The sequence below is a fragment of the Rhinatrema bivittatum genome, chromosome 2, assembly GCF_901001135.1.
Source record: "Rhinatrema bivittatum chromosome 2, aRhiBiv1.1, whole genome shotgun sequence".
In the NCBI taxonomy this organism is placed as follows: domain Eukaryota; kingdom Metazoa; phylum Chordata; class Amphibia; order Gymnophiona; family Rhinatrematidae; genus Rhinatrema; species Rhinatrema bivittatum.
The window spans coordinates 244122090-244145804 of NC_042616.1; the positions used below are offsets into that span (position 1 = coordinate 244122090).

At 42.9% G+C, this 23715-nt stretch overlaps 1 protein-coding gene across 4 annotated transcripts in view; it reads right to left on the reverse strand.

The window, feature by feature from the left end:
• The window catches only part of ATP2C1 (ATPase secretory pathway Ca2+ transporting 1), a 374199-nt gene that overhangs the window by 100053 nt on the left and 250431 nt on the right, over nt 1-23715 (reverse strand). For all 4 annotated transcript variants that reach the window (XM_029589345.1, XM_029589348.1, XM_029589346.1 and 1 more), the window contains exons 9-15: nt 23226-23294; nt 20873-20948; nt 20281-20347; nt 14866-14990; nt 7361-7458; nt 3624-3719; nt 3433-3522 (exon numbers count right to left, since the gene is read on the reverse strand). In XM_029589345.1, the coding sequence (XP_029445205.1) occupies nt 3433-3522; nt 3624-3719; nt 7361-7458; nt 14866-14990; nt 20281-20347; nt 20873-20948; nt 23226-23294 (621 nt within the window). The remainder of the gene's footprint in view (nt 1-3432; nt 3523-3623; nt 3720-7360; nt 7459-14865; nt 14991-20280; nt 20348-20872; nt 20949-23225; nt 23295-23715) is intronic.

The window sequence follows — 23715 nt, forward strand, 5'->3', positions numbered from 1 at the left end:
AAAGATGGTTTCTTTAAGCTCCACACCCTAAAAAAACTGAAACCTCTGCTTCACTTCTCCGATTTCCATACTGTCCTCCAAGCCACTATCCTCTCCAAGCTTGATTATTGTAATGCCATACTACTTGGCCTCCCTAAATACGCTCTACGACCACTGCAGATACTCCAAAACTCGGCAGCACGTATCTTCACCAATGCCCACCAAGGCGATCACATTACCCCAGTTCTCAAACACCTACACACTGGTTGCCTATCAACGCACGAATCATATACAAATCCCTAACCATCATGCACAAAATGATCCACAACCAAGACATGCCCTGTTCAAAGAACATCTACGATTCCGTGCCTCTAACATGCCTGTCAGAGCACAACACTGTGCCACACTACATACTCCCTCTCCCAAAAGTGCAAAGCTTCAGTCTACCAAAGAACGTGCATGCTCTTTAGCTGGCCCCTCCCTGTGGAACAAGATGCCCCCTAACCTTCGCCTCGAGCCTTGCCCAAAAAGGTTTAAACAAAACTTAAAGACTTGGCTCTTCACTCACACCTAATCATCCGCAGCTCACTTCGCCTCCTCTCTCCCCCCTGTAAATTTCTTGTAAATTGCTTGTAATTACTTGTAAATATTTCCCCCGCTGTTACCCTCCCCGTTACCTTGTTTAATGTTGACACCTTTTGTATATGGGTGTCTTGTTTATATGCTATATTAATTGTTCCCTGTGAAGCTTCTTGCTACTTTCAGTTATCTGTAAACCGAGATGATGTTCCTAACGTATCCCGGTATATAAAATGCTTAAAATAAATAAATAAATAAGTAACGTACATTGAGGCGCTCCATCAGCAGTGCCAACATGGAGGGTGAGGGTTCCGGGGTTCGATATCCTGGAGGGCTCGAACAACCACCAGTCGCAACCTGCACTCCAACATCTCCTCAAAGACTGCCGACAACAGCATGGACTGAGGAGGAGGCATAACCAAGATCTCCTCGGAGCCCTGAGGAAGATTGGTACCCAGCACCAGAATCGGTGAGGAATGCCTTGGACTCCCGGGTTTGATGGAGGGTGGCACCTCCTCTCCACGGGGTCGCTTCGGGGGCAACACAGCCGAAGCTGGTGCTGACCGAAGCCCAGTACTGTGCAAAGATGGTGACCGGTGGTGATACCTTCTTTGACCTCCCACAATGCTCGGTCTGGTTTTCCCCAGCGCCAAGGGCAATGAAGACGAACTTGAAGTCCTCGAGCAAGATGAGATTGAGGAAGGATGGTCACTGGCACCACGTTCCACGAAAGGTCCCGGTGGAGGAGTGTACACAGACGCCCTGTTATCCATCGGTTCTCCTCAGCTCTTTGGTGTCGAATGCCCCGACGCCGACATCAAGGGCTCAGACTTCTTTGACTCGAAGAGCTTCTCCTTTTTTTCCCAGGCGGGCACACCAGCCCTTGGGGGTCATCTGATCTGAGAAACTACACCCCCGGACATCTTGCGATGCCCCCAGGCAAAGGATACACACCTTGTGCAGTTTTGTAATGGACATAGTCCGAGGGCACTGGCGAAAATCCGTTGACGCCATGGATACAAAAAAAAAAATAGCAGATGAGCAGTCGATGGCTGGTGAGTTTCAAGGGCTCCACTGTCGGGAATCGACTGCACAGTACAAAAAGACTTACTGCGCCGCCCAGCTTTCTAAGGCCAGGAGGAATCGAGAGGGACCCGGCGTAGGAGAATTGAAAAAATGACAGCAGAAAGTTTTCCACAGAAAAAAAGAGCATGAGCTCCACAACTGCGAGACAATAACTCCACAGAAAAGAAGAGACTAAAGAGGGACCCCGCATGGATATGTGGATAGTAGTATGCTGGGCATGCTCAAAATGTTTCCATGTTGGGCTCCATCTGATGATGTCACCCATGTGTGAAGACTACCATCTTGCTTGTCCTAGGAGAAGGATGTAAAACACCCTTCAGATATTGAAGCTTCCCTTCATGCTTTACTTTGAATACCAAAAGAATCACTTTAAACAAGATTCTATATTGCACCGAAAATCAGTGTAATTGCTTCAATACAGAGGTCATACTCTCAGATCATGAAACAAATAAGAAGCCATGCTATGTTTTGAATTAATTGAAGAACCTGTATCTTGGTCAACTCCATATACAATGCATTGCAATAATCTAAGGAAATAATAATAAATGCTTGACATGGTCAACATATGTTTCAATCTTCTGAGCAGTCGTAGCTTGGAAAAAGCAGACTTTAATATAGCATTCAACTGTGGTTTCAAAGACAACTGGGGATCAGAGACAACCCCCAAATTAAGAGTCTATGGGGTATATTTATCAAACCATATTGTCTAGTAACATGCATTATTATTAAATAGACTCCATCGCAAATGATAGTAGCTGTGGTAAATAAGCAAGTTACCAAGCATTTTGATGAATAAACCTATATGTTTGTAACCAAGGACTCAATTTTCATCTCTCGAAGTAATCATCAGAGTTGCTCAGAATGCTGTGGGAGGGGATAAAAGAACCCATTAAAAGGTAGATTTTAAGAGCTGCGCATGTTTGCCGGCGCACACGCGTGTTATAAAATCAGCTAGACGTGCGTACATGTGCGCACAATTTTATATCGACACGCGCATGTGCGCGCAAATCCCATCTCAAGTGCGTAAATGAGGGAATTTTAGTAGGTTCACGTGGCGACGCAACAGGCCTATTTCCAAGTTCATCCCAGTAAAGGAGTGGACTTCCTAAACCCCCTATCTAATTTGCCTCCATTTTACCCTACTAGCCCTGACCCCTAAAACCCCGCTGACTACACCTTTTTTTTTTTTTCATTTCACTACTTACACACTGTCCATAACAGAAGCAAATTAGGGGGTTGAGGGATCCCAGCGCACGCTAGAGTGCGTAAGTGACTTCACTGGTGCAGTCACAGCCCGCCCATGCCCGCCCAGACCACGCCCACGTCCCTTTTGTGTCAAATCTTTTAATCCGCGTACCAGGAGATACATGCGAGGCTGCGGGCCTTCTAAAATCCGCGCGGCATAGTGCTTTTAAAATTTGCCCTTAAAGGAAAAAGGCCAGGAAACAACATGGAGGCTTCTGCTTTTATTCCCATTTTACTCCTTTCAGCAATTCAGAGCTGGTAAGCGCTGCTATGAAGCATGGACAACTCCCTCTCTCCCAAATCACTTCAAGCTCCAACCATGCAGCAGTCTGCAATTATCCTGACAATCACCAACCTCACATCTTGTCAAATCAATGTGTAGCGGACATGTCAAAGCATGTAAGATTTTATGACATGGAAATTTGTAATATGGGGAAAATCTGATTAAAAAAAATACTTATACTGAAAATATTTCTCTATATTTTACTATATTTTGTCATGTTACACAATGATGATAAAGCAAATACCTTGTCACTCACCCACCTTCATAGACAGAGCTATTAAGGCTCCCTCAGTTGGTTTGCCCATTAATGTGTTGTTTCTAATTTCAGCATCATTGCAGACACAGCCCACCTGAAAAACCACAAACAAAAAACCCTCAGCAATAAACCCATTACAAAATATTATGCTATTGACACAACAAGTCTGCATATAGCAATGCAAGAAGAGCTTACCTCAACAACTTTGCTTATAGATGGATTATAAAATCCATGGATAACATCACCATTGTTTATCACTTCTCCAAACCGATTATAGCCTACCCCTGTGACCTATAAGGGCAGAAAGAAAGATTTTCATCCTGACAATGCAATACTTCACTCAATTCAGTACAGGAATAAAGGCAGAGTCCAAACAGCAGACTCTGGTGGTATTCACAAAGTGATTCACATCCTTTGAGCAGCTTCTATTATTCAGCCAAACTATAGAACAAACACTCAAAAGAGTTTAAATACTACTGTTAGTCAAACTGATATTGAATTAATCCATATGCAAATGTATAAAAGCTGCTTTGGGACAGAATGCTAAACATCCATAAGTATATTTGGGCAATAATGATCTTACAGATACTTATTCATAAGAACATACAACTTTTCATACTGGGTCAGACCAAAGGTCCATCAAACCCAGTATCCTGTTTCCAACAGTGGCCAAGCCAGGTCACAAGTACCTGGCAGGATCCCAAGGGGTAGATAGATTCCAAGCTGCTTGCCCCAAGAATAAGCAATGGATTTCTGCAATTCTACCTTAAGGGTCAATGGACTTTTCCTCCAGAAACTTGTTCAAACCTTTTATAAATACAGCTATACTAATAGCTATCACCACATCCTCTGGCAATGAATTCCAGAGCTCAATTATGCATTGGTCTTCGTACATTTCAAAAGAGAATACAACTATTTAACATTTACTAGTTCTATGCCATTCATTTTATAGACCTCTATCATATCTCCCCCTCAGCTGTCTCTTCTCTAAGCTGAAGAGTCCTAACCTCTTTAGCCTGTCTTCATAGGGGAATTGTTCCATCCCTTTATCATTTTAGTCACCCTTCTCTGTACCTTTTCTAATTCTGCTATATCTTTTTTGAGATGCAGTGACCAGAACTGCACAAATACTCAAGATAAGATCGCACCATGGAATGATACAGAGGTATTATGATATTCTCTGTTTTATTCTCCATTCCTTTCCTAATAATCCTTAGCATTCTATTTGCTTTCTTGGCTGCTGTACACTGAGCAGGTAAATTAGGTAGAACAGAAGCAGTTTATATGATGTCACAGTGTAAACAGACTCAAACAGGATTCTCCATCACCGCTGGAAATGGCTGCTAGTCTTCCAGAGATTTATTGGGAAATGTAATGGGCATCATAGTAATACAGGTCTATATGGAAATCTTGAGGATATGTGCCAGCTCATCATTCAACTTTAAACTGGGAACCAGCAAGTTTTACCAACAACTTATAAATTTAATAGAAAATATGGACATGAAAATATAATATATGAAGTAAGGTGCTTTAGATGCACAAGAAAAGAAACACCTGAAGAATGGAGGCGTGGAGAAGTACCTAGTGGTTAGAACAGGAGGCTTAGAAGCCAGGGTTCAAATCCTGCTGACGTTCCTTGTGACCTTGAGCAAGTCACTACACTCTCCATTGCCTCTCGTACAAACTTAGGGCCTCATTTACTAAGCATTTTTCCTAGAGACAAAGAACGGGAGAAAAGCCTTAGTAAATCAGGCCCTTAGAAGGTAAGTCCTCTGGGGCAGAGAAATACCTGCAATACCTGAAGGTAATGCGCCTTGAGCTAACAATGAAAACATGGGAGCTAAATCTGAATAAATAAATTCCCGAAAGGTAGTGAGTCCTATATGGTGTAACTGTCACAAGAACTGTTGTAGATCATGTGCATGCAACGATGTTAGAATATAAGTTCATGACTCTTGGCAATTCTAGGCCGGGAACTGAAGTGCTGTACCTGTGAATTAAAAAAAAATAAATACCTGGCTGGTTTATTTACAAAGTGTAAATGCTTCCAGAGAATTCCTGGAAAATGTAGCAAGCACGTGCAGTAGTAGCACATCTCTTGACTTTAAAATGAATGATACAGTACAGATCACGTACTGGAGTATGTGCAGCATTGTCTGGGTTGTGGAAATGTGTGTATGGGTTTTCAAAGTTAATATGGATGGGGGCGAGGGGCAGCACTGGGGAGAATGCAAGCTTAATCTACAAGATTCTTAGAGATATATAACAAAATATAGAAAGACGTGTCAAAATGTCGAGATGTGAGAGGGGTAATACAGTCTCGTTATCAAGTTTGCTACAGTTCTTTAGAAGTTTGCTATTGAAAATGATGTTGAACTGATTTGGAGCAATGGCTATGGCAAATGGTTACGTGTACCATATGCTAAAGAAAGTAAGTGAATGGGATTAAATGAATGGATTTCTAGAGGGAAGGAAAACAGAAAAATGCAGAACTATGTCTGGAATAAGTGAAACGATGAGTCGAGAAATTAGGGAATTAGATTTCTAAATGACTGCTTCCAACGTACAGTGGTAGATTGCTGTTTCTAGACCTACTGGGAGGAAGTAAGGTCTTCAGTGAGAAATGCAGGGCGTGGGAAGAAAAAGCTGAAGGACTTCTAAATGCAACTCATGGAGCTAAATCTTTGTTCTAGGATAACTTTATAGTTCATAGTTTGTTCTGGGAGGATTTAACTGCATAAATCACAAACAGTTCAAGGTATGTTGGTTGCCGATACCAAAATGTTGATACTGTATATAGACGGAGTGCAGTATATGGTCTGGTGGTGGTATCTAGCCACACAAATTAATGCTGTCTTGTTCTAACTGCATATAAACAATTCTTGTGAATTCAATAAATATAGAAAACCAAAACAAATTCTTGACATAGCTATCAAAAGAGAATTTTTTCTACTACTGTAAAAAAAAAAAAAAATGGCTTGAAACGAGTGCGATAATATAGGGGTTTCAAACCTGCAAGGGCATGCCACAATACAGACAGACTTTGATCTAGGGGTATTTTACAGTAAATTAAAAGTTAATAGAGTCCATCACTAAAAGAAAAGAAAAAGCAAAGAATGTAATATTCATAATTACTCATTACATATATGATTAATTAATATGTACTGTTGTGTTTGTCATTTTAACGGCTTTGTTGTATGCACAGTCAGGCCGAGGCAGTATCGGCATGTGTTAAACGGGTGCTCCTGATTGAGCGCCCGCTGATCCACCTCTCCCAGGTGCCCGATTTAATATTTAAATGGGCTCCATTGGTAAAAAGGAGGCGCTAGGGAAAATTTTGCGTCCCTAGCACCTCTTCGACAACAGGCGCCCAAGGGAGGTGGCTGTCAGCGGGTTAGGAAAACGGACACTCGTTAATTGAGCATCTATTTTCCTAACCTGACTGCTGGCATACTTTTTAAATTGTTTTTTTTATTTTTGTGCAGTTCTCCCTTTTTGGTTCCTCCGACTTAATATCACCACAATATTAAGTAAGAGTAAAAATATACACTTCATGGGTAATAGCTGATAGCCTCAACAACATGAATTTACAAGTGATGAGTGCTATTAGCTATGCGCTCAATTGGATGCGTGTTTTGGACGCACTAACCCCCGTTTTGCATTAGGGATTATGGAGGCTCGTCTAAAACGTACATCCAAACACGTGCTGAGCCGTGCACTGCCCGCAGCACACAGTACTGCATCAGCCTGGGTGTTCTTAACTCTCCCAGAAGTTAATATGGAATGAGTAATAAATATTTTTAAACTTAAACTTACAATTGTCTCAGAAAAATAAAGGCCAGTGCATCACTGCTTAATTTTGTCAAAAACCAAGTCAGAGAGCCACAAAATTCTAGCTAACATGGAGAAACATCGCTGTAACTAATTAGTACCTCTGCATGTTGTCCATCTGAAGTAAAAATCTGAGTGACAGTCATTTCGTTCTTTGTCAACGTTCCCGTTTTATCAGAACAGATCACATTGCAACACCCTGAAAATCAAAAACATCACAGTTAGGCAAATACATAAACAGACTCAATGTGGAAATATCACGTTAACTTAGAAATAGAAATGCAAATGTGTGCTGTGGGTGAAGAGGAGGAAAGTGAAAATATAAGGAGAAGCTCCAGTTAATAACTACCTTGAGCAAAGAAAAGATACACAACTTAGTCTTTGGAAAACAGAAATAACAAATAAAGTGGGCAGGCCTCCAACCGCCTTGAAATGCAGTGACAACAAATTGTTTCAATTAGCCGCTGCCAACAGGAGAGAATTATCTATCGTCACCTGCGCACCTCTCAGAGTATTCTGCCTAATCTGCATTCAGTTTCCACCTGCATCTGCTAATTTACTTCCTCTGGCACATAACACAAGCAGCAATGTACACAGCTAAACATGAAGATCCAACATCAGATGTTTGGATTTTATTTATTTATTTGATTATGTGATAGCTACAATTTCCAGAATACTTCAAGCAAGACAGTACTGTGCACTTTACAAAATGTACTTCTAGCTGCACTTCAGAGCAGTTCCTTCGGTTGGACACTATCCTTAAGAATTTGTAAAGCAAAATTGCTTACCTTGTAATAGGTGTTATCCCAGGACAGCAGGATGTAGTCCTCACATATGGGTGACATCGGTAATGGAGCCCTATGTACGGAAAACTTCTGTAAAAGTTTCTATGAAACTTTTGACTGGCACCAGAGTGCCTACTGAGCATGCCCAGCATGTCATGATATTCCCTGCCACAGGGGTCTCCCTTTAGTCTTTGTTTGTAGCAAATAGCGTTAGCCAAAAATAAAACAATAAAACGTATCGGACCCAACTCCGCGGGGTGGCGGGTGGGTTTCGTGAGGACTACATCCTGCTGTCCTGGGATAACACCTATTACAAGGTAAGCAATTTTGCTTTATCCCAGGACAAGCAGGATGCTAGTCCTCACATATGGGTGATTAGCGAGCTAGAGGCTGATTCATTCGGTGCTGAAACGACTGTAAGGTATTGTTATTGGAATGAATCAGTCGAAATCCCAGCAGGTTGGATGAAGAAGGAGTTGGGGTTAAACTGGAAACAAGTTCTTTAAGACAGATTGTCCATATGCTGAATCTTGTCTTCCCTCTTTGTCTAGACAGTAGTGAGCTGCAAAGGTGTGAAGAGAACTCCATGTTGCTGCTTTACAAATGTCCAGAATAGGTACAGAGCGAAGGTGTGCTACTGAGGTTGACATTGCTCTGACTGAATGTGCGTTTACTCGCCCTTGGAGAGTAAGGCCTGCTTTTTCATAACAAAATTGTATGCAATCTGCTAGCCAGGTTGACAGAGTATGCTTACCCACTGCTTTACCTGGTTTGTTTGGATCATAGGACACAAACAGCTGATTTGATTTTCTTTGGGCTGCAGTGCGGTTTAAATAGAAAGATAACGCACGCTTACAGTCCAAAGTGTGTAAGGCTCTCTCTCCCTGGTGAGAGTGAGGCCTAGGAAAAAATGTAGGTAAAACTATGGTTTGGTTTAAATGAAATTCCGTGACAACCTTAGGAAGGAATTTTGGATGTGTACGGAGGACTACTCTGTCATGAAGGAACTTCGTGAAGGGTTCGTAAGTTACTAGGGCCTGCAGTTCACTGACCCTTCTAGCTGATGTAATGGCTATGAGAAATACCGTTTTCCAAGTAAGGAATTTAAGGTCACAGGTATTTATGGGTTCAAATGGAGAACGCATAAGCTTGGTTAAAACTACGTTCAGGTCCCATTGAATGCTTGGGGAATGAATTGGAGGTTTAATGTGAGTTAGGCCTCTCATGAATTTACTGACGAGAGGCTGCGTGGAGATCGATGCATCTCCTAGCTTGTTATGATAAGCTGAGATTGCACTTAAGTGTACCCTTACAGATGACGTCTTAAGACCAGAGTCTGAGAGATGGTAAAGGTAATCTAGTAGCGAGGTAGTGGGGCAAGTGAAAGGATCTAAATCTTTCTGAGTGCACCATAAAGTAAACCTTTTCCATTTGTAGGAATAATTCTTTCTAGTGGAGGGTTTACGTGCAGCTATTAGTACCTGAGATATATCAGTTGAAAGGTTGAATGGTTGTAAGATCAGGCTTTCAACATCCATGCTGTCAGGGACAGGGATTGAAGGTTGGGATGGCGCAACTGACCCTGTTCCTGAGTTATGAGATTGGGAGCTACTCCCAGGCGAATTGGATCCCTGACTGAGAGATCTAGCAGTGTGGGGAACCATACTTGTCGAGGCCAATATGGGGCTATGAGTATCATTGTCCCCTTGTCCTGTTGTAGCTTTACTAAGGTTTTGGTTATGAGCGGTATTGGTGGATACGCGTATAACAGGCCTGAGTTCCAATGGTGGGCAAACGCGTCCTTTGGTAAGCTGTTCTGCCGGAAGAGGAGAGAGCAGTAATTGTTCACCTTGTAGTTCAGATGTGACGCAAAGAGATCTATTGTTGGTTGACCCCAGCGTTGAAATATCTTGATTGCTAACGCTGGGTCGAGGGACCACTCGTGTGGTTGAAAGTGACGGCTGAGGCGATCCGCTACTGTGTTGTGGATGCCTGCTAGGTAGGTGGCCCGTAGTAGAATTGAGTGTGCTAGGGCCCAGTCCCATATTTGAGCCGCTTCCTGGCAAAGGAGGTACGAGCCCGTACCACCCTGTTTGTTGATGTACCACATGGCTACTGTATTGTCCGTTTGGATCAGAACAGTCTTGTGTGAAAGGCAGTCCTTGAATGCATATAGAGCATAGCGTATAGCTCGAAGCTCCAGGAAATTTATCTGAAAGGAAGCTTCTTGCTTTGTCCACTTGCCCTGTGTTTTCAGATGAGCAATGTGCGCTCCCCATCCCAAGGTGGACGCATCTGTAGTTAAAGTCACTTGTGAAACTGGTTGTTGAAAAGGTAGGCCTTTGAGCAAGTTGATTGGTGATGTCCACCAGAGAAGGGAATACTTCAGCTCTGGTGTTATCTGGATGTGAGTGGACAGTGGTTGAATGGCTTGAATCCATTGAGATTTGAGTGTCCATTGCATTAGTCGCATGGTCAGTCTGGCCATGGGAGTGACGTGAACTGTTGAGGCCATGTGTCCGAGTAGGATGAGGCACTGATGAGCTGTGACTGTATATTGATTGCGAATAGAATGTACTAGGAGAACGAGCGATTGAGCCCGGTCTTTCGGAAGAAAAGCCTTTGCTGTGATGGTGTTGAGATCTGCACCTATGAACTGCAACTGGTGAGATGGTGTGAGATGGGATTTGTCGTAATTGATGAGAAATCCCAAGGAGTGAAGCAATCTTATTGTGAGATGGAGAGAAGTGACAGCTCCGCTCTGTGTATGACTCTTGATGAGCCAATCGTCCAAGTAGGGGAACACATGTACTTGTTGCTTGTGAAGATGTGCCACCGCTACTGCTAGACACTTTGTGAACACTCGAGGTGCTGAGGCAAGGCCGAAAGGTAGCACCCTGTATTGGAAGTGTTGACCTTGTACCAGAAATCGTAGGAACTGTCGATGAGGTGGAAATATGGGAATGTGAGCGTAAGCGTCTTGAAGATCCAGAGAGCAGAGCCAATCTCCTTTTTGAAGAAGAGGTAGCATGGTGCCTAAGGACACCATCCTGAATTTTTCCTTCTTTAAAAATTTGTTGAGATTTCTTAGGTCCAGGATAGGACGTAGACCCCCGGTTTTCTTTGGAATGAGGAAATATCGGGAGTAGAATCCTGTGCCCCACTGAGGCCTGGGAACTCTTTCGATGGCCCTGGCAGTCAGGAGGGTAGATAATTCTGCTTGCAGGATTGTGTAATGATGAGACACTGTCCAAGACGGAATAGGGGGATTGTCTTTTGGTACAGTGAGGAAGTCCAAGTGGTACCCCTGAGATATGATTGAGAGTACCCATTGGTCTGTAGTGATGGAGGTCCAAGTTTGAAGATGGTGAGCAACTCGGCCTCCAACCGGTACTTGTGGATAGGGATTTTGATAATGACTCATGCCCTCTGGTTGAACTTCAAAATCCGGAAGTGGACGCCGCAGGCGGAGGTTGTTGAGGCCTAGCAGGTCTTTGGCGAGGCTGAGACCGTTGAGCAGGTCTTTGTTGTCTGGGCCTGGCTACTGGCGGATAATACCGCCTAGGGCGGTAATATGGCTTTCTTTGTTCCCTTCTTGGAGGCCTCCTTGAAGGTTGATGTACCTCTTGTGGCAGCTGAGAAAGCTGTTTGAGGGTTTCTGTATGGTCCTTGATGGTGGCTACTGCCTCCTTGACCTTATCGCCAAAGAGGTTCTCTCCTAAGCAAGGCAGGTCCGCCAAGCGCTCCTGTACTTCTGGTCTGAGCTCTGATGATTTAAGCCAGGCCCATCTTCTCGCCGTTATTCCAGCTGCAGACAATCTGGAGGTTGTCTCGAATGAATCATACGTGGCCCGAACCTCGTGTTTCCCTGCCTCTAGGCCCTTATGTACTAGGTTTTGAAAACCTTCCTGAAGATGGTCAGGTAACTGCTGAGACAGGGATTCAACTTGCTTCCATAGGTCACGCTGGTACTGGTTCATAAAAAGCTGGTATGAATTTATTCTAGCTACCAGCATAGCAGCTTGGAAGATTTTTCGACCAAGATTGTCCAAGAACCTATTATCCTTTCCAGGAGGTATGGAGGCGTGTTGCTTTAATCTTTTGGCCTTCTTTTGGGCCGACTCGACCACCACTGACTGGTGCGGTAGTTGAGTTTTTTGGAACCCCGGGATGGGTTGTACTAGGTAAGTGGCATCCGCCCGCTTATTAACAGCTGCCACCGACCCAGGGTGTTCCCATATCCTGTACATAAGTTCTTGTAAAACTTCATGAACAGGAATAGCAAGAATTTCCTTGGGAGGGTCCACGAATTGAAGCACCTCCAAGGTTTTTTGTCTGCTGTCCACTTCAGAGATGAGAGAAAAGGGAATTGTTTGAGACATCTCCTTAATAAAGTTGGAGAAAGAGAGATCCTCCGGTGGTGACTTTCTTCTATCTTCTGGGGGAGAAGGCTCAGAAAGGAGGTCTTCATCCGAGGAGAATTCTTCGTCACTATCATCCAGAGGGAGCTCCAACAGCCTAGTAGGCTTAGTTGGCATTTCAGAAAGTGGAGTCTGAGGTCTGAGGGGTGGTGGGACACCCGAAGGACCTGGTATTGGCTCTTGACTGTCATCTACATCTATAGGATGTGGTAGAGATGAGAAGCAATGTATTAGTGAGTCCAGCTTGTCCATCAATGGTTGAAAAATGGACTCTTGAGAAGGCATCGAAGGTGCCATCGGGATCGATGGCCGTGGTGGAATCGATGGTACCCGGGGAATCGGCAATGCTGAATCCGGTGGCTGCGGCCTAGGTAGAACCGGTAATGGAATCGGCGCCATCGAGGAGAGCGGTGATTTCCTTGGCATCGGTAGTGAAGGAATCGGTGATGGAACCGGAGATCCTCCTATGACCGGTGTCGATGGCAGAACCGGAGTGGCAGGCCGTGGCATCGCCTCGATAAAGGCATCCTTAACCGCTTGACGTATGTAACTGTCAAGTTCCGCCCGCATGGATGATGTGAACAGAGCACCCATGGGGGGAGGCGGTGGTGGCGACAGTAGTACGACCTCAGGGCCCTGAGGAGGTACGATTCCTTCCGCCGGAATCGGCGAGGGTTGGCCTGTCGGTGGCTCGGAAGCCTTACTTTGGAGCCGGGCTTTCTTACTCGGTGCCCCGTCTTCCGCCGATGGCTCGCCGGGTATCGGAGCGATGGTTGCTGGTTGCGGCCTGCGATGCCGATGGCGATGTTTATCTTTTTCGCGCCCTTTTTCGCTACTCGATGTGGACGCTCTGGACGATGGTGAGGGGGAGGAAAAAGGAGCGTCTCCCGAGTCACCGGAGTGACGTTTCTTCAAGACCACTTTCCTAATCGCCCCAGCCGGAGACGATTGTGTGGAAGTAGATGGAGCAGTAATCAGTTGAATTTTGAATAATTGCTCCATCTTGTCCATCCGTAGACGTCGACCTTTCGAGGTCATCGTAGCGCATAAGGGACAATTTTTTACATCATGACCTTCACCAAGGCAAAGTACACAGTCTTGGTGAGGGTCTGTAATAGACATATTTCTCGCGCATTTCGGACATTTTTTAAAACCTGTAGCCATTTTGTGGCCGGGCAGCCGTCGACGGCCTAAGGCTCAGGTAAATTTTGTTTTTAGTCAAAAAACGGCACGGAACCGCGAGAACGGGAAAAACTCACCGCGATGATCAAACTAAGGGAGACCCTCTGCGGTTGAAGTTTTTTAAAGCTTTCCGTAAGGAAAATATGTGGAGAATCCCACAGGACTCCTGATAACCGCGAGGCTAATTGCTTCGCGGAAAAAAAGAAGACTAAAGGGAGACCCCTGTGGCAGGGAATATCATGACATGCTGGGCATGCTCAGTAGGCACTCTGGTGCCAGTCAAAAGTTTCATAGAAACTTTTACAGAAGTTTTCCGTACATAGGGCTCCATTACCGATGTCACCCATATGTGAGGACTAGCATCCTGCTTGTCCTGGGATAACATAGAAATTCTGCATTTTGTTTCTGTTTAAAAGGCTGCTTTCCCTTTTTATAGAGCCATGGCTGAACAAGGGCAGAATGATTCCCAAACTGGCCCCGCACAAACCATTCAGTATTGTCAGAGCCAGCTGGCATCCCAGAAAGATAGAATATGATGGCAGAGAAAGACCAGAAGGCCCACCTAGCTGACAAATGTGATTCCTTTAGCAATGGCAGAGTTGCTTGTGCAGTACATAATTATGGAGCACACAAGATGCATGAATGCATCACTTTGTCAAAGGGCAGACCCAAGTTAGGATCTGCTGCACCACACCATTACCACCAAGCCATAAGACAGGCACAGGCACATCATTTTATATTTATTTTGCGCCTCTCAGAAAAATGTAAAGTGATCTCTCTTCAATGGTTTGTTTGTTTTTTAGGGTTTTTGGTTTTTTTTTTAATATATAGGCATTCTTTCTTTTGAATTGTTTCAGTTTTAGAGCTCCTTTCTTTTCTTGCTAAGGTCTAAGGCAGTCATGTTTCTTTCTGATGATCTGCAGTCTGTGTTCATATCCCTGCCGGCTGGCCAAAAGGAGCTCACTTACTATTATGTAGAAAGAGATGACTACAAACTAGATATATCCAGGATGTGCAATGGCTGCCATGCTGAAATCCCATCCTATTATGTTGGATTGCTCAGTCAAAAGCCCAGATTACCACCATAATCACACTAAAATGTGGCCAAAACTGGCCTGTTAAATTCTCAACCAGTATAGGAATTCATACAAATCAGATATTACATAATGTGGTTATGTACAACATTACACAATTGCTCTCCAAAAAGCCTGGACATACCAAGAGTTTCAACTATAGGTAGCTTCTTTACAATAGCCCTTTTTTTGACCATCCTCATCACTCCAAGCGCCAGGGTCACCGTCACCACAATGGGCAGCCCTTCGGGGATAGCCGCCACTGCCAAACTGTAAGAAAAGTACACAGTTAAAAAAATGGCTCAGTAAGGACCTCAAGACTGTTAGAAAGAGACAGCTAGCCTACTGAGGACTGCATTATTTGACATATCTAGCTAACTGCTGAGACACCAAGAGAAACCAGGGGGTTTGTGAAGTGGATCCTCCAACTTCTAAAAATAAAATCAGCAAGAACTCTTCAAGGACAGATCTGGAAAAGAATAACCAATACAGAAATCTACATAGTTCTGGTAAGAGACAAAACAGGAGAGGCGGGGCAGATTAGGGAACAGATTAGCTTTTCTCTGGTCTTTATCCACTCCAAATTCAAGCCCTCCCCCGCCTGTTCCCTGCAAGTCGGGTGGGGGTGGGGGGGGAGGGGACTGAATTAGGAGCAGAATGGCTCTTGTCTTCCCTGCTCTGTCTGCTCCAGCCTCTGCCTCACCTCCTGTACTCCTGGGAGGGGACAGGCTGCAGCAGGAAGCATAGGGCTGGCTGCCCATGCCTAGGGGGAAGAGAGAATGCTGGGGTTGGTCCTGGGGCTGGGAGAGAGCGTGTGCTGGAGTAGGACTTTGAGAGACAGAGAACATTGCTGGGGTCATCCCTAGAGAGGAAGAAGAAAGAGAGAATGTTGGGAGGAGTGGAAGAAATAAATTGATGTGCACACCTCCCAATTCATACCAAATCTCACAGGGGCTACACAACTCAATAGCTCCCAGATAATGGCTTTTGCAAAGAGGTGGCTAAGTGGGCTAATGAGTTAGGAGAAGGGTTTGCTGTTTCAGGCTACATATAAACACAATGCAACTGGGCCTGGCAGTGTCATCAGAAGTGGAGTTAGTGCTAATCCCATTTATAAAAGAGATCGGTTAGGAAACTAAACAGCTGTGAAGGAACAGCATGCAACTGACAAGACATGTTAGACTTGTGGCTAAAGGAGAAATCTAGGGGGAGGCTAAGCAACGAAATGTTTCCAGAAAGTGGGTGATTGGCCCGCCCAGGTGTGTAGAGAGAGTGGCGCTTGTTGTTGAAAGGGCTTTAGTTAACAGGAGCCCCAGGACCTACCATAAGGAGAGGAGGAAAGAGGGGGGAGGGAGACAGAGGGTGGGGTGAGTGGAGTAGGGGAGAGAGAAGAAAACTCCTCTTCATCATCCTCACTTCCCCCACCCCTTGCCCCTGGTCAATTTTTGCTGCAATCAGCTCCTGCCCTCAACTGTACCCCCGTTTTATTTTCATTTGGGCACTACCAGGCAGCCTAAATACTCCCTTACCCCATCAGCTGGATAGCTGAACTCTGTACTTCCATATAATATCCCAAAGGGCTACAAATGTATGGTACAAATTATATATTCAATAGAAAATACTAATATTTTTTATTTTAAATACTAAACAAAATCACACTAACAAAATCTCAAAAGTATACATATTATTCTTAAATTTCTTGGGCTATCTAACTTTCCATATCGATAAATGATACACAACGTAAAATATCACACTACAAGGGCCCATCAAACCATCCACCAATCATACATCTGTGCTTCCCCAAGTGCTCCCTCTGCTCAGTGCCAACAGTAACTGCTCTTGCTGGCACTGCAAGACTCACAACAAACTGAGGCCTGTAGCAGCTGCAGGGGTGGGTATAATCGGCATTAAAGTGCAGAAGGCAATACTTCTGGCCCCATGAAGAAAAGAAGAATGAATCTGGGAAAGGGCAGGAAGAACAGAGAGAAAATGAAGGAGGGATGAATATGAGAAGGGGTGGAGAGGAACAGCAGAATTACTGAAGGAGAGGGAGAAGAGGAGAGAATGGAAGAAGGTTGGGATGGGAAGAGAAGGGCATGAGATGTGAGGGAAAGGATTAGACTAGAAAGGGGTAAAAAGAAGAGGCTGGGAATGAGGTGAATGAGAGAGATTCTATGAGAGGGGGGAAACAGGCCAGAGAGAGAATAGAAAGGAAATGAGAGGAAAAAACAAGGTAAAAAAGAAAGAGTAAGAAAATGGAATTTAAAAAGGGGAAAAATATGAATCCAGTACATGCCAGCTTGGATACATTATATTTTAAAGGCACATTTTTTAAATGATAGCTTTTCAATAAAAATTGGCTCTCTTGCATATATACTTCTATTGAAATACATACATGACACATGGCACCCTCAAAAACTCTGCTTTGAAATTTTATATCCCATCAATCTACCATAACCTGCTGCAGGAAGCCTGGAACTCTGATTGTCTAAACTTTATTTATTTTATTTATTTATTTCTTTTATATACCGACATTCGATCGAGATATCACATCGGTTTCCAGATAACTAAAGGAATAGGGTGGTAACAGCCCTATTTTACATTATAACATGGTAATAAATATAACAATTTATAACAGAACTAACAGGAATACATGGAACATTAGACTATAGTATATAACATATGTACATATGTAGCATGTACATTAGACTATAGTATATAACATATGTACATAAATGGCTTATTGATGAGGATAATTTATGGTAAGGATAGCAGGGAGGGTAGAGGGGGAGGGGAGAGAAAGGGATGGGTGGGAGGAAGGTAGTGATAGGGAGGGAATGGGTGGGGCGAGATGCTTGTGTAGGGAGGGAAAGGGGTGGGGCGAGATGCTTGTGTGGGGGGCGTGGTGTGGTGCATTTGGGCAGGTTATGTGTCAGGTGGGAAAGCTTTTAGAAATAGCCATGTTTTGAGGTGTTTTTTGAAGATTTGCAGTGAAGGTTCGTTTCTGAGACAGATGGGCATGGTGTTCCATCAGGTGGGGCCCGCTATTGTTATGGCTCGTTTGCGGGTGGCGTTGAGGTGTGCAGCTTTGAGATTGGGGATGGCTAGGAGGCCAGTGTTGGTGGATCTGAGAGTTCTATGAGTGGGGTAAGGTTGTATTCCGTTGTTTAGCCAGTCCATTTTGTTGTTGTTTATTTTTTTGTGCATGAGGGTGAGGGTTTTATACTGGATTCTTTGTGTAATGGGTAGCCAGTGGAGTTCTTTGAGAGTGGGTGTGATGTGAGAGGATTTTTTGTTATTGGAGATGATTCTGGCGGCAGCGTTCTGTAGAACTTGGAGGGGTTTGATGTGGATTTCTGGTAGGCCAAGGAGGAGGGAGTTGCAGTAGTCGAGTTTTGCAAAGATAATTGATTGAAGGACTGTTCGGAAATCGTGCTCTTGGAGGAGGGGTTTGAGTTTTTTTAGTGTCTGAAGTTTGAAGAATCCATCTTTGATTGTATTGGAGATGTGTCGTTTAAAGTTGAGTTGGCTGTCAATTGTTACGCCTAGGTTTCTTGTGGACGGCGTGAGTGAGGTTTGTGGGATTTGAGGCACTCCCGGGTTGATTGAGCTTCCTGGGTGGTCAGAGGGGGCGCACATGAGTGGATAGGAGGGATGGTCATCGTGGATGTGAATGATTTCTGTTTTGGCTTGGTTGAGGCATAGTGATAATTGAGATAGCAAATGGGATAAATTTGAGCTGAGTTTGTTCCATTTTTCCATGGTGCGTTGAATGGACTTGTTTATGGGGAGTAATATTTGTATGTCGTCTGCATAGACAAAGTAGGTGAGGTTTGCCTCTGAAAGGTATTTGCATAGTGGGATGAGGTAAATGTTAAAGAGGGTTGAGGATAGGGAAGAGCCTTGTGGGACTCCATGAGTGAGGGGCACTTGTGAGGATTCAGATGAGTTCGTCTTGACGATGTAAGATCTGTTTGAGAGGTAGGATTTGAACCATTTGATTGTGGTGTCTTGGAGACCAATTTCTTTAAGTCTGGTGAGGAGTGTTCTGTGATTGATGGTGTCGAAGGCGGCTGATATATCAAGAAGTATCAGGAGGAACGATTTGCCTTTGTCGCGGCCTCTGAGTATGGTATCGGTGAGGGAGAGGAGGAGGGTTTCGGTGCTGAAGAGTTTTCTGAAACCATGCTGTGCAGGCTGAAGAACATTATAGGTTTCAAGGTGGTCTGTGAGTTGATTGACGACTGTTTTTTCGATGATTTTTGCTAGGAAAGGGAGGTTAGAGACTGGTCTGTAGTTTGCTGGGTTGGATTTGTCGAGTTGGGGTTTTCTGATGATTGGTTTGATGATGGCGTTTTTGAGTTTTTCTGGGAAGATTCCTTGTTCTAGGGATAAGTTGATGATGTAGGTTATTGGTTTGACAATAATCTCTCTGATGAGTTTTAGGGTTTTGATGGGGATAGGGTCTAAGGGGTGGGATGCAGGGTTGGTTTTTCTGATGATAGGTTCAATTTCTGTGGTAGCAACGGGTGTGAATTGTGACCATGTGTGGATGGGAGGGGGGATGTCAATTGAGTCATTGTGGGTTTGGGGAATCTTGGCAATGATGTTGTTAACTTTATCCTTGAAGAATTGTGCTAGTTTTAACCAATAACTTTCTAACCAATAACTTTAAGAGTTGATTAGAGAGCAGAACTCACTGCAAAAACCAGGACCATCACACAAGTGGATGTGCACATTTTTATATCCTCGGACACACTCCTGCCTACCTCTCTGACCTTACTTCTCTAACCATACTTCCTAACACTGTCTTTACTCTGTGCTAAGACATAACCCGGCCCCAGAACTAGTCCTACTCCTGCATCCTGCAACTAGAATGACCCATCATCTCACCAGCTCTCTACTTCTCTTCAAAGCCCATCTCAAGACTTTTCTTCCTTATCGATGTTAATTTTACCCTGTTCTGATAGTATTGTGAAAGTGTGTAAAACTGTATCTACATGTGTACAATGTGAGTGCAAAGTGCTTTCAAGATGCATTTGCATGAATGGCACTCTGTACAATACTGAGCTGTATGGTCATCTTGTATATTATATATGAGCTCATCAACTGGTGTTTGTAATGTGCACTTAGAGAAGCCTCTGTGTCAAAAGCATATGCAAAATGCATAACAAAAATCAGATATTCCGAAATGAATGATTTTGGTTACAAACTAATTTTAGCAGTAACTCACAACCGACTTTGTACAAGTTCTCACACCACCCCTACTTTTGAAACCTCTGTCTAAATATTGATTTTATGTGCAAAAAAAAAAAAAGCTAAACATCCACCAGCAATCTGAAACTTTGAGAAAAAACTTCATCTCAAGAGCAGAGGCAATGACAACTAAAAGTCTGCGTATCTGGGGTAATCTTTCAGCGGCTGACTGGAGAGGCTATGGATAAAAGGGAAGAGAGCAGTGGCTGGGAAAAATATAGAGGAGCAAGGGACCAAGCCTTGCTGTGGACAGACCATGCGGGCCTTTACTCAAACTAATGGGTATCCTCAATAATAACCTCACCTTACACCAATGGTGAACATGTCAAGGATATGCTTTCCCTGGAGACAACCAACTAGCATTATAATGCCTGCAACACAGAAATAAAGAGAGCATCATGTTATTCAGCTTTGCTTATAATGAAGCAAACATTGGTTTCGGAAGGTGCCAAACGATTTAGGACTAGTCACAAAATATTTCTTTAGAATGAAAGAAAGAATGTTAAATAGAAAAGCATGAATTGTGCGCGAAGAGACTTACACTTCCTTGACAAAGTCTTACATAACCTTTTGAGTCAGGAAGAAAAGTACAATTTGTGTCGTCTGCACCATAGCACAGCCAAATTATGGATTTTGCCATGAACAGTTTGTCTTATAAGGTAAATGTTCTTATATCATAAGCTCCCAAACTGTAGTCTACTGCCTAACAGTTATGAACATTGAGGGCATAATCATTAACATGTAAAAAAAAAAATTTTTTTTCAAAAAAGGTTGCGATATTCATCTATGATATTAACTATGACCTATCATATCAACTTTCTACTACCATACAGACAAAAACATCAAACAAAATCTGCTAAGTTAGAAAGTAAAAAGCTACATAAGCATTGCCTTACCAATGATGCCAAAGGAATAAAGAGAAAGCTGTTTTCCTAAGATGTCCATGCTCTTTTGTAAAGGGGTCTTTGGAGCCTTAGTAAAAGACAAGAAAAATGGAAAAGTACTAAAAAAAAAAATCACTCACTCAACCACATTTCAACTGTACTCTACTATGGGGGTTCTCAACCAAGTCCTTGGGACACATCTAACCAGTCAGGTTTTCAGGATATTATTACTTCTATTAAAATTGTATATACCACTTGTAAAGCATGAAGGGATACTTTAAAAACAAGAGGATAAAAACGATAGTGGATTAGTGGAATATAAATGATTTTAAACAAATAAAAATAAAGATAAAACAGACAAGGGGACTCTAATAAAACTAAATTGGAAATCACAACAAGTATGCATGAGATAGATTTGCATGCACTGCCTCCATGGTGTGCACATTCAATGTAGATATGCAGAAAACCTGACTGACTAGGTGTGCCCCAAGGACTGGGTTGAGAACCTCTGCTCTAGTGGACATTACATTCAACAACATTTTGGTACTTTTTATCCTGCCCTTAATAAAGAGGCAGTTTCTCTTCTCTGAAACCTCCCACACCATTACCTTGCATATGATTTTCAAAAATTACATTGGATGAAGAAAGATTTGGGCTAGGGTTAGAAAATCGGACTAAGAACCGGGGATCCTAAAACATCCCTGTGCCTCAATCTACTCCAGTGGTTCCTAACCTTTCTTTTGATGTCATGGCACACCTGGCACTGGGTTGACTGTCATCCTATACCATCACATTTCCCCCATCATAACGCTGGTCTACATCAATTTTGCTGACTACAAGATAACAAGTGATCTTTATGTATTTTAGTGTGCTGAATCCAAAAATCACATCCGTTTCCTCCAGTCACGTCCGGTTTTTCCGCAAAACACTGTCTACTCAAATTCTTATAGCAATAACGTAACATTATTATTTAGATATGCTGAATACGCAAAAAGATAATTAATGCGTAGAAAGATGTGCTGAATTCCCAAATTTCCTGCTCTTTCACATGAGAAGTTGAAAGCTGGCATATTTGATGGCCCGCAAATTAGGCTTCTAATCAAAGACAGAGAATTCCTCAGTACCATGAAAACCATAGAAAAGGATGCTTGGTCTGCTTTTTCTGACATGATTACAGACTTTCTTGGCAACTTCAGGGCCGAAAATTCTAACATTTTAGTTCAAAATGTGTTGACTGCTTTTCAAAGACTGGGAGGAAAACATGAGTGTCAAATTACATTTCCTTGATAGCCACCTGAACTACTTCCCCTCAAATCTTGGAGCTATGAGTGAAGAACAAGGAGAATGCTTCCACCAAGACATCAAGACATGGAACATAGATATCAAGGATGATGGAACACAAACATGATGGCAAACTACTGCTGGTGTTTACAGCGTGACAACCCTGATCATAACTACTCCAGAGCATCCGAAAAGAGAAAATTTCACCCTAACAATTAAAATTTACACAACTATTGCTCTCTTGGTTAGACGATAGACTCGTTTTTTGCATGAAACAAATATATTACTTGCTATCGCTTCTTCAGAACTTATTACCCTTGATATTCAACTTAATAATCTTTAATCAAACATTTCTCATTTGTGAAAAAATTTGACGTATTGCATATTTTTTGACTTCATATTTGGAATCAGCATCTTTCATTTGGGTTAAATCAGCAAAAATAATTAGGTCAAAGTTCCAGAAACTTTGACAGAAGTTTTTCCGTGGTTGGGCTCCATCCTCGATGTCACCCATTTGTGAGGACAACCATCCTGCTTGTCCTGTGAGAAAACTAGATCTGCTCTTAGGCACATCTGGCTAACTCTGATATTTGGAGTTAGCTGGATAAGTTATTCGGCTAACTCAATCCTACCCCAAAAACCCCCTTTCTTATTTGGCTAAATCTTAACCAGATAATGACTTATCCAGCTAAATTTTACATTTTAGCTGGATAAGCAAGGGGAATATTCAGAACTAGCTACTTAGCAGATAGCATGAGTTATTTGTTTAAATGGCTTTGAATATGGGACCTCCTGACATTCATCAGTAGTATTTCAACATATCTACTAATTGTCCTTTCCAAATTATAAGTTTCAAATTGTAATTAAAACTTTTTATATATATGACAGAACATTTTGACAGCCTTTAATTAGTGCTTCTCTGTCTGGAAACACATGAACTTGTTACTTCAGAGACAAATCTGTCAAATTATGAACTGCAAAGTTTAGAATTCACCAAAATCATTACTGAAAAAGAGACTATTATCAAACTTTACAATACAAATAATTTTGTGCAGTTTCTCAGATTTTCTTTACAGATACTCACCTCCTCAGCTTGCATCATTTTAAAAACTTCCCCAAACTCTGAATTTTCTCCAGTTCCAATAACTATACCCTGCAAAACAAATAGAGATGCAGCTGTGTACACAGAGGACCACTTCACTAAGCATTTATCAAGGGCTTAAACCCAGAGCTGAAACTGAAGGGAAACGACATACCTCTTCTTTTCTGAGCTACCAAACATCCAATTACCATCCCCTGAACTTCCAGTACGTACTTAAAATCAAAGCAACAGACTGTCTAAAACCCAGTAGTATACAAGGGAACAGTCCACCTCCAAAAGATAAAATGTCTCTCTTAGAGTGGGTTTTCTTTCCAATGGGATCATTCTGTAGTTTTATGACACTGTAATACTCTAAAAGATCAATTTTATTTTGCCTTCCCCCTTTCTCCCTCAGTTTTTGATCCCATCTCCCCAGGATGGCAAGCCCAGGCAGCAGTACCAAACTACCCCAAGGGTTAGAGGTATGTCTTCT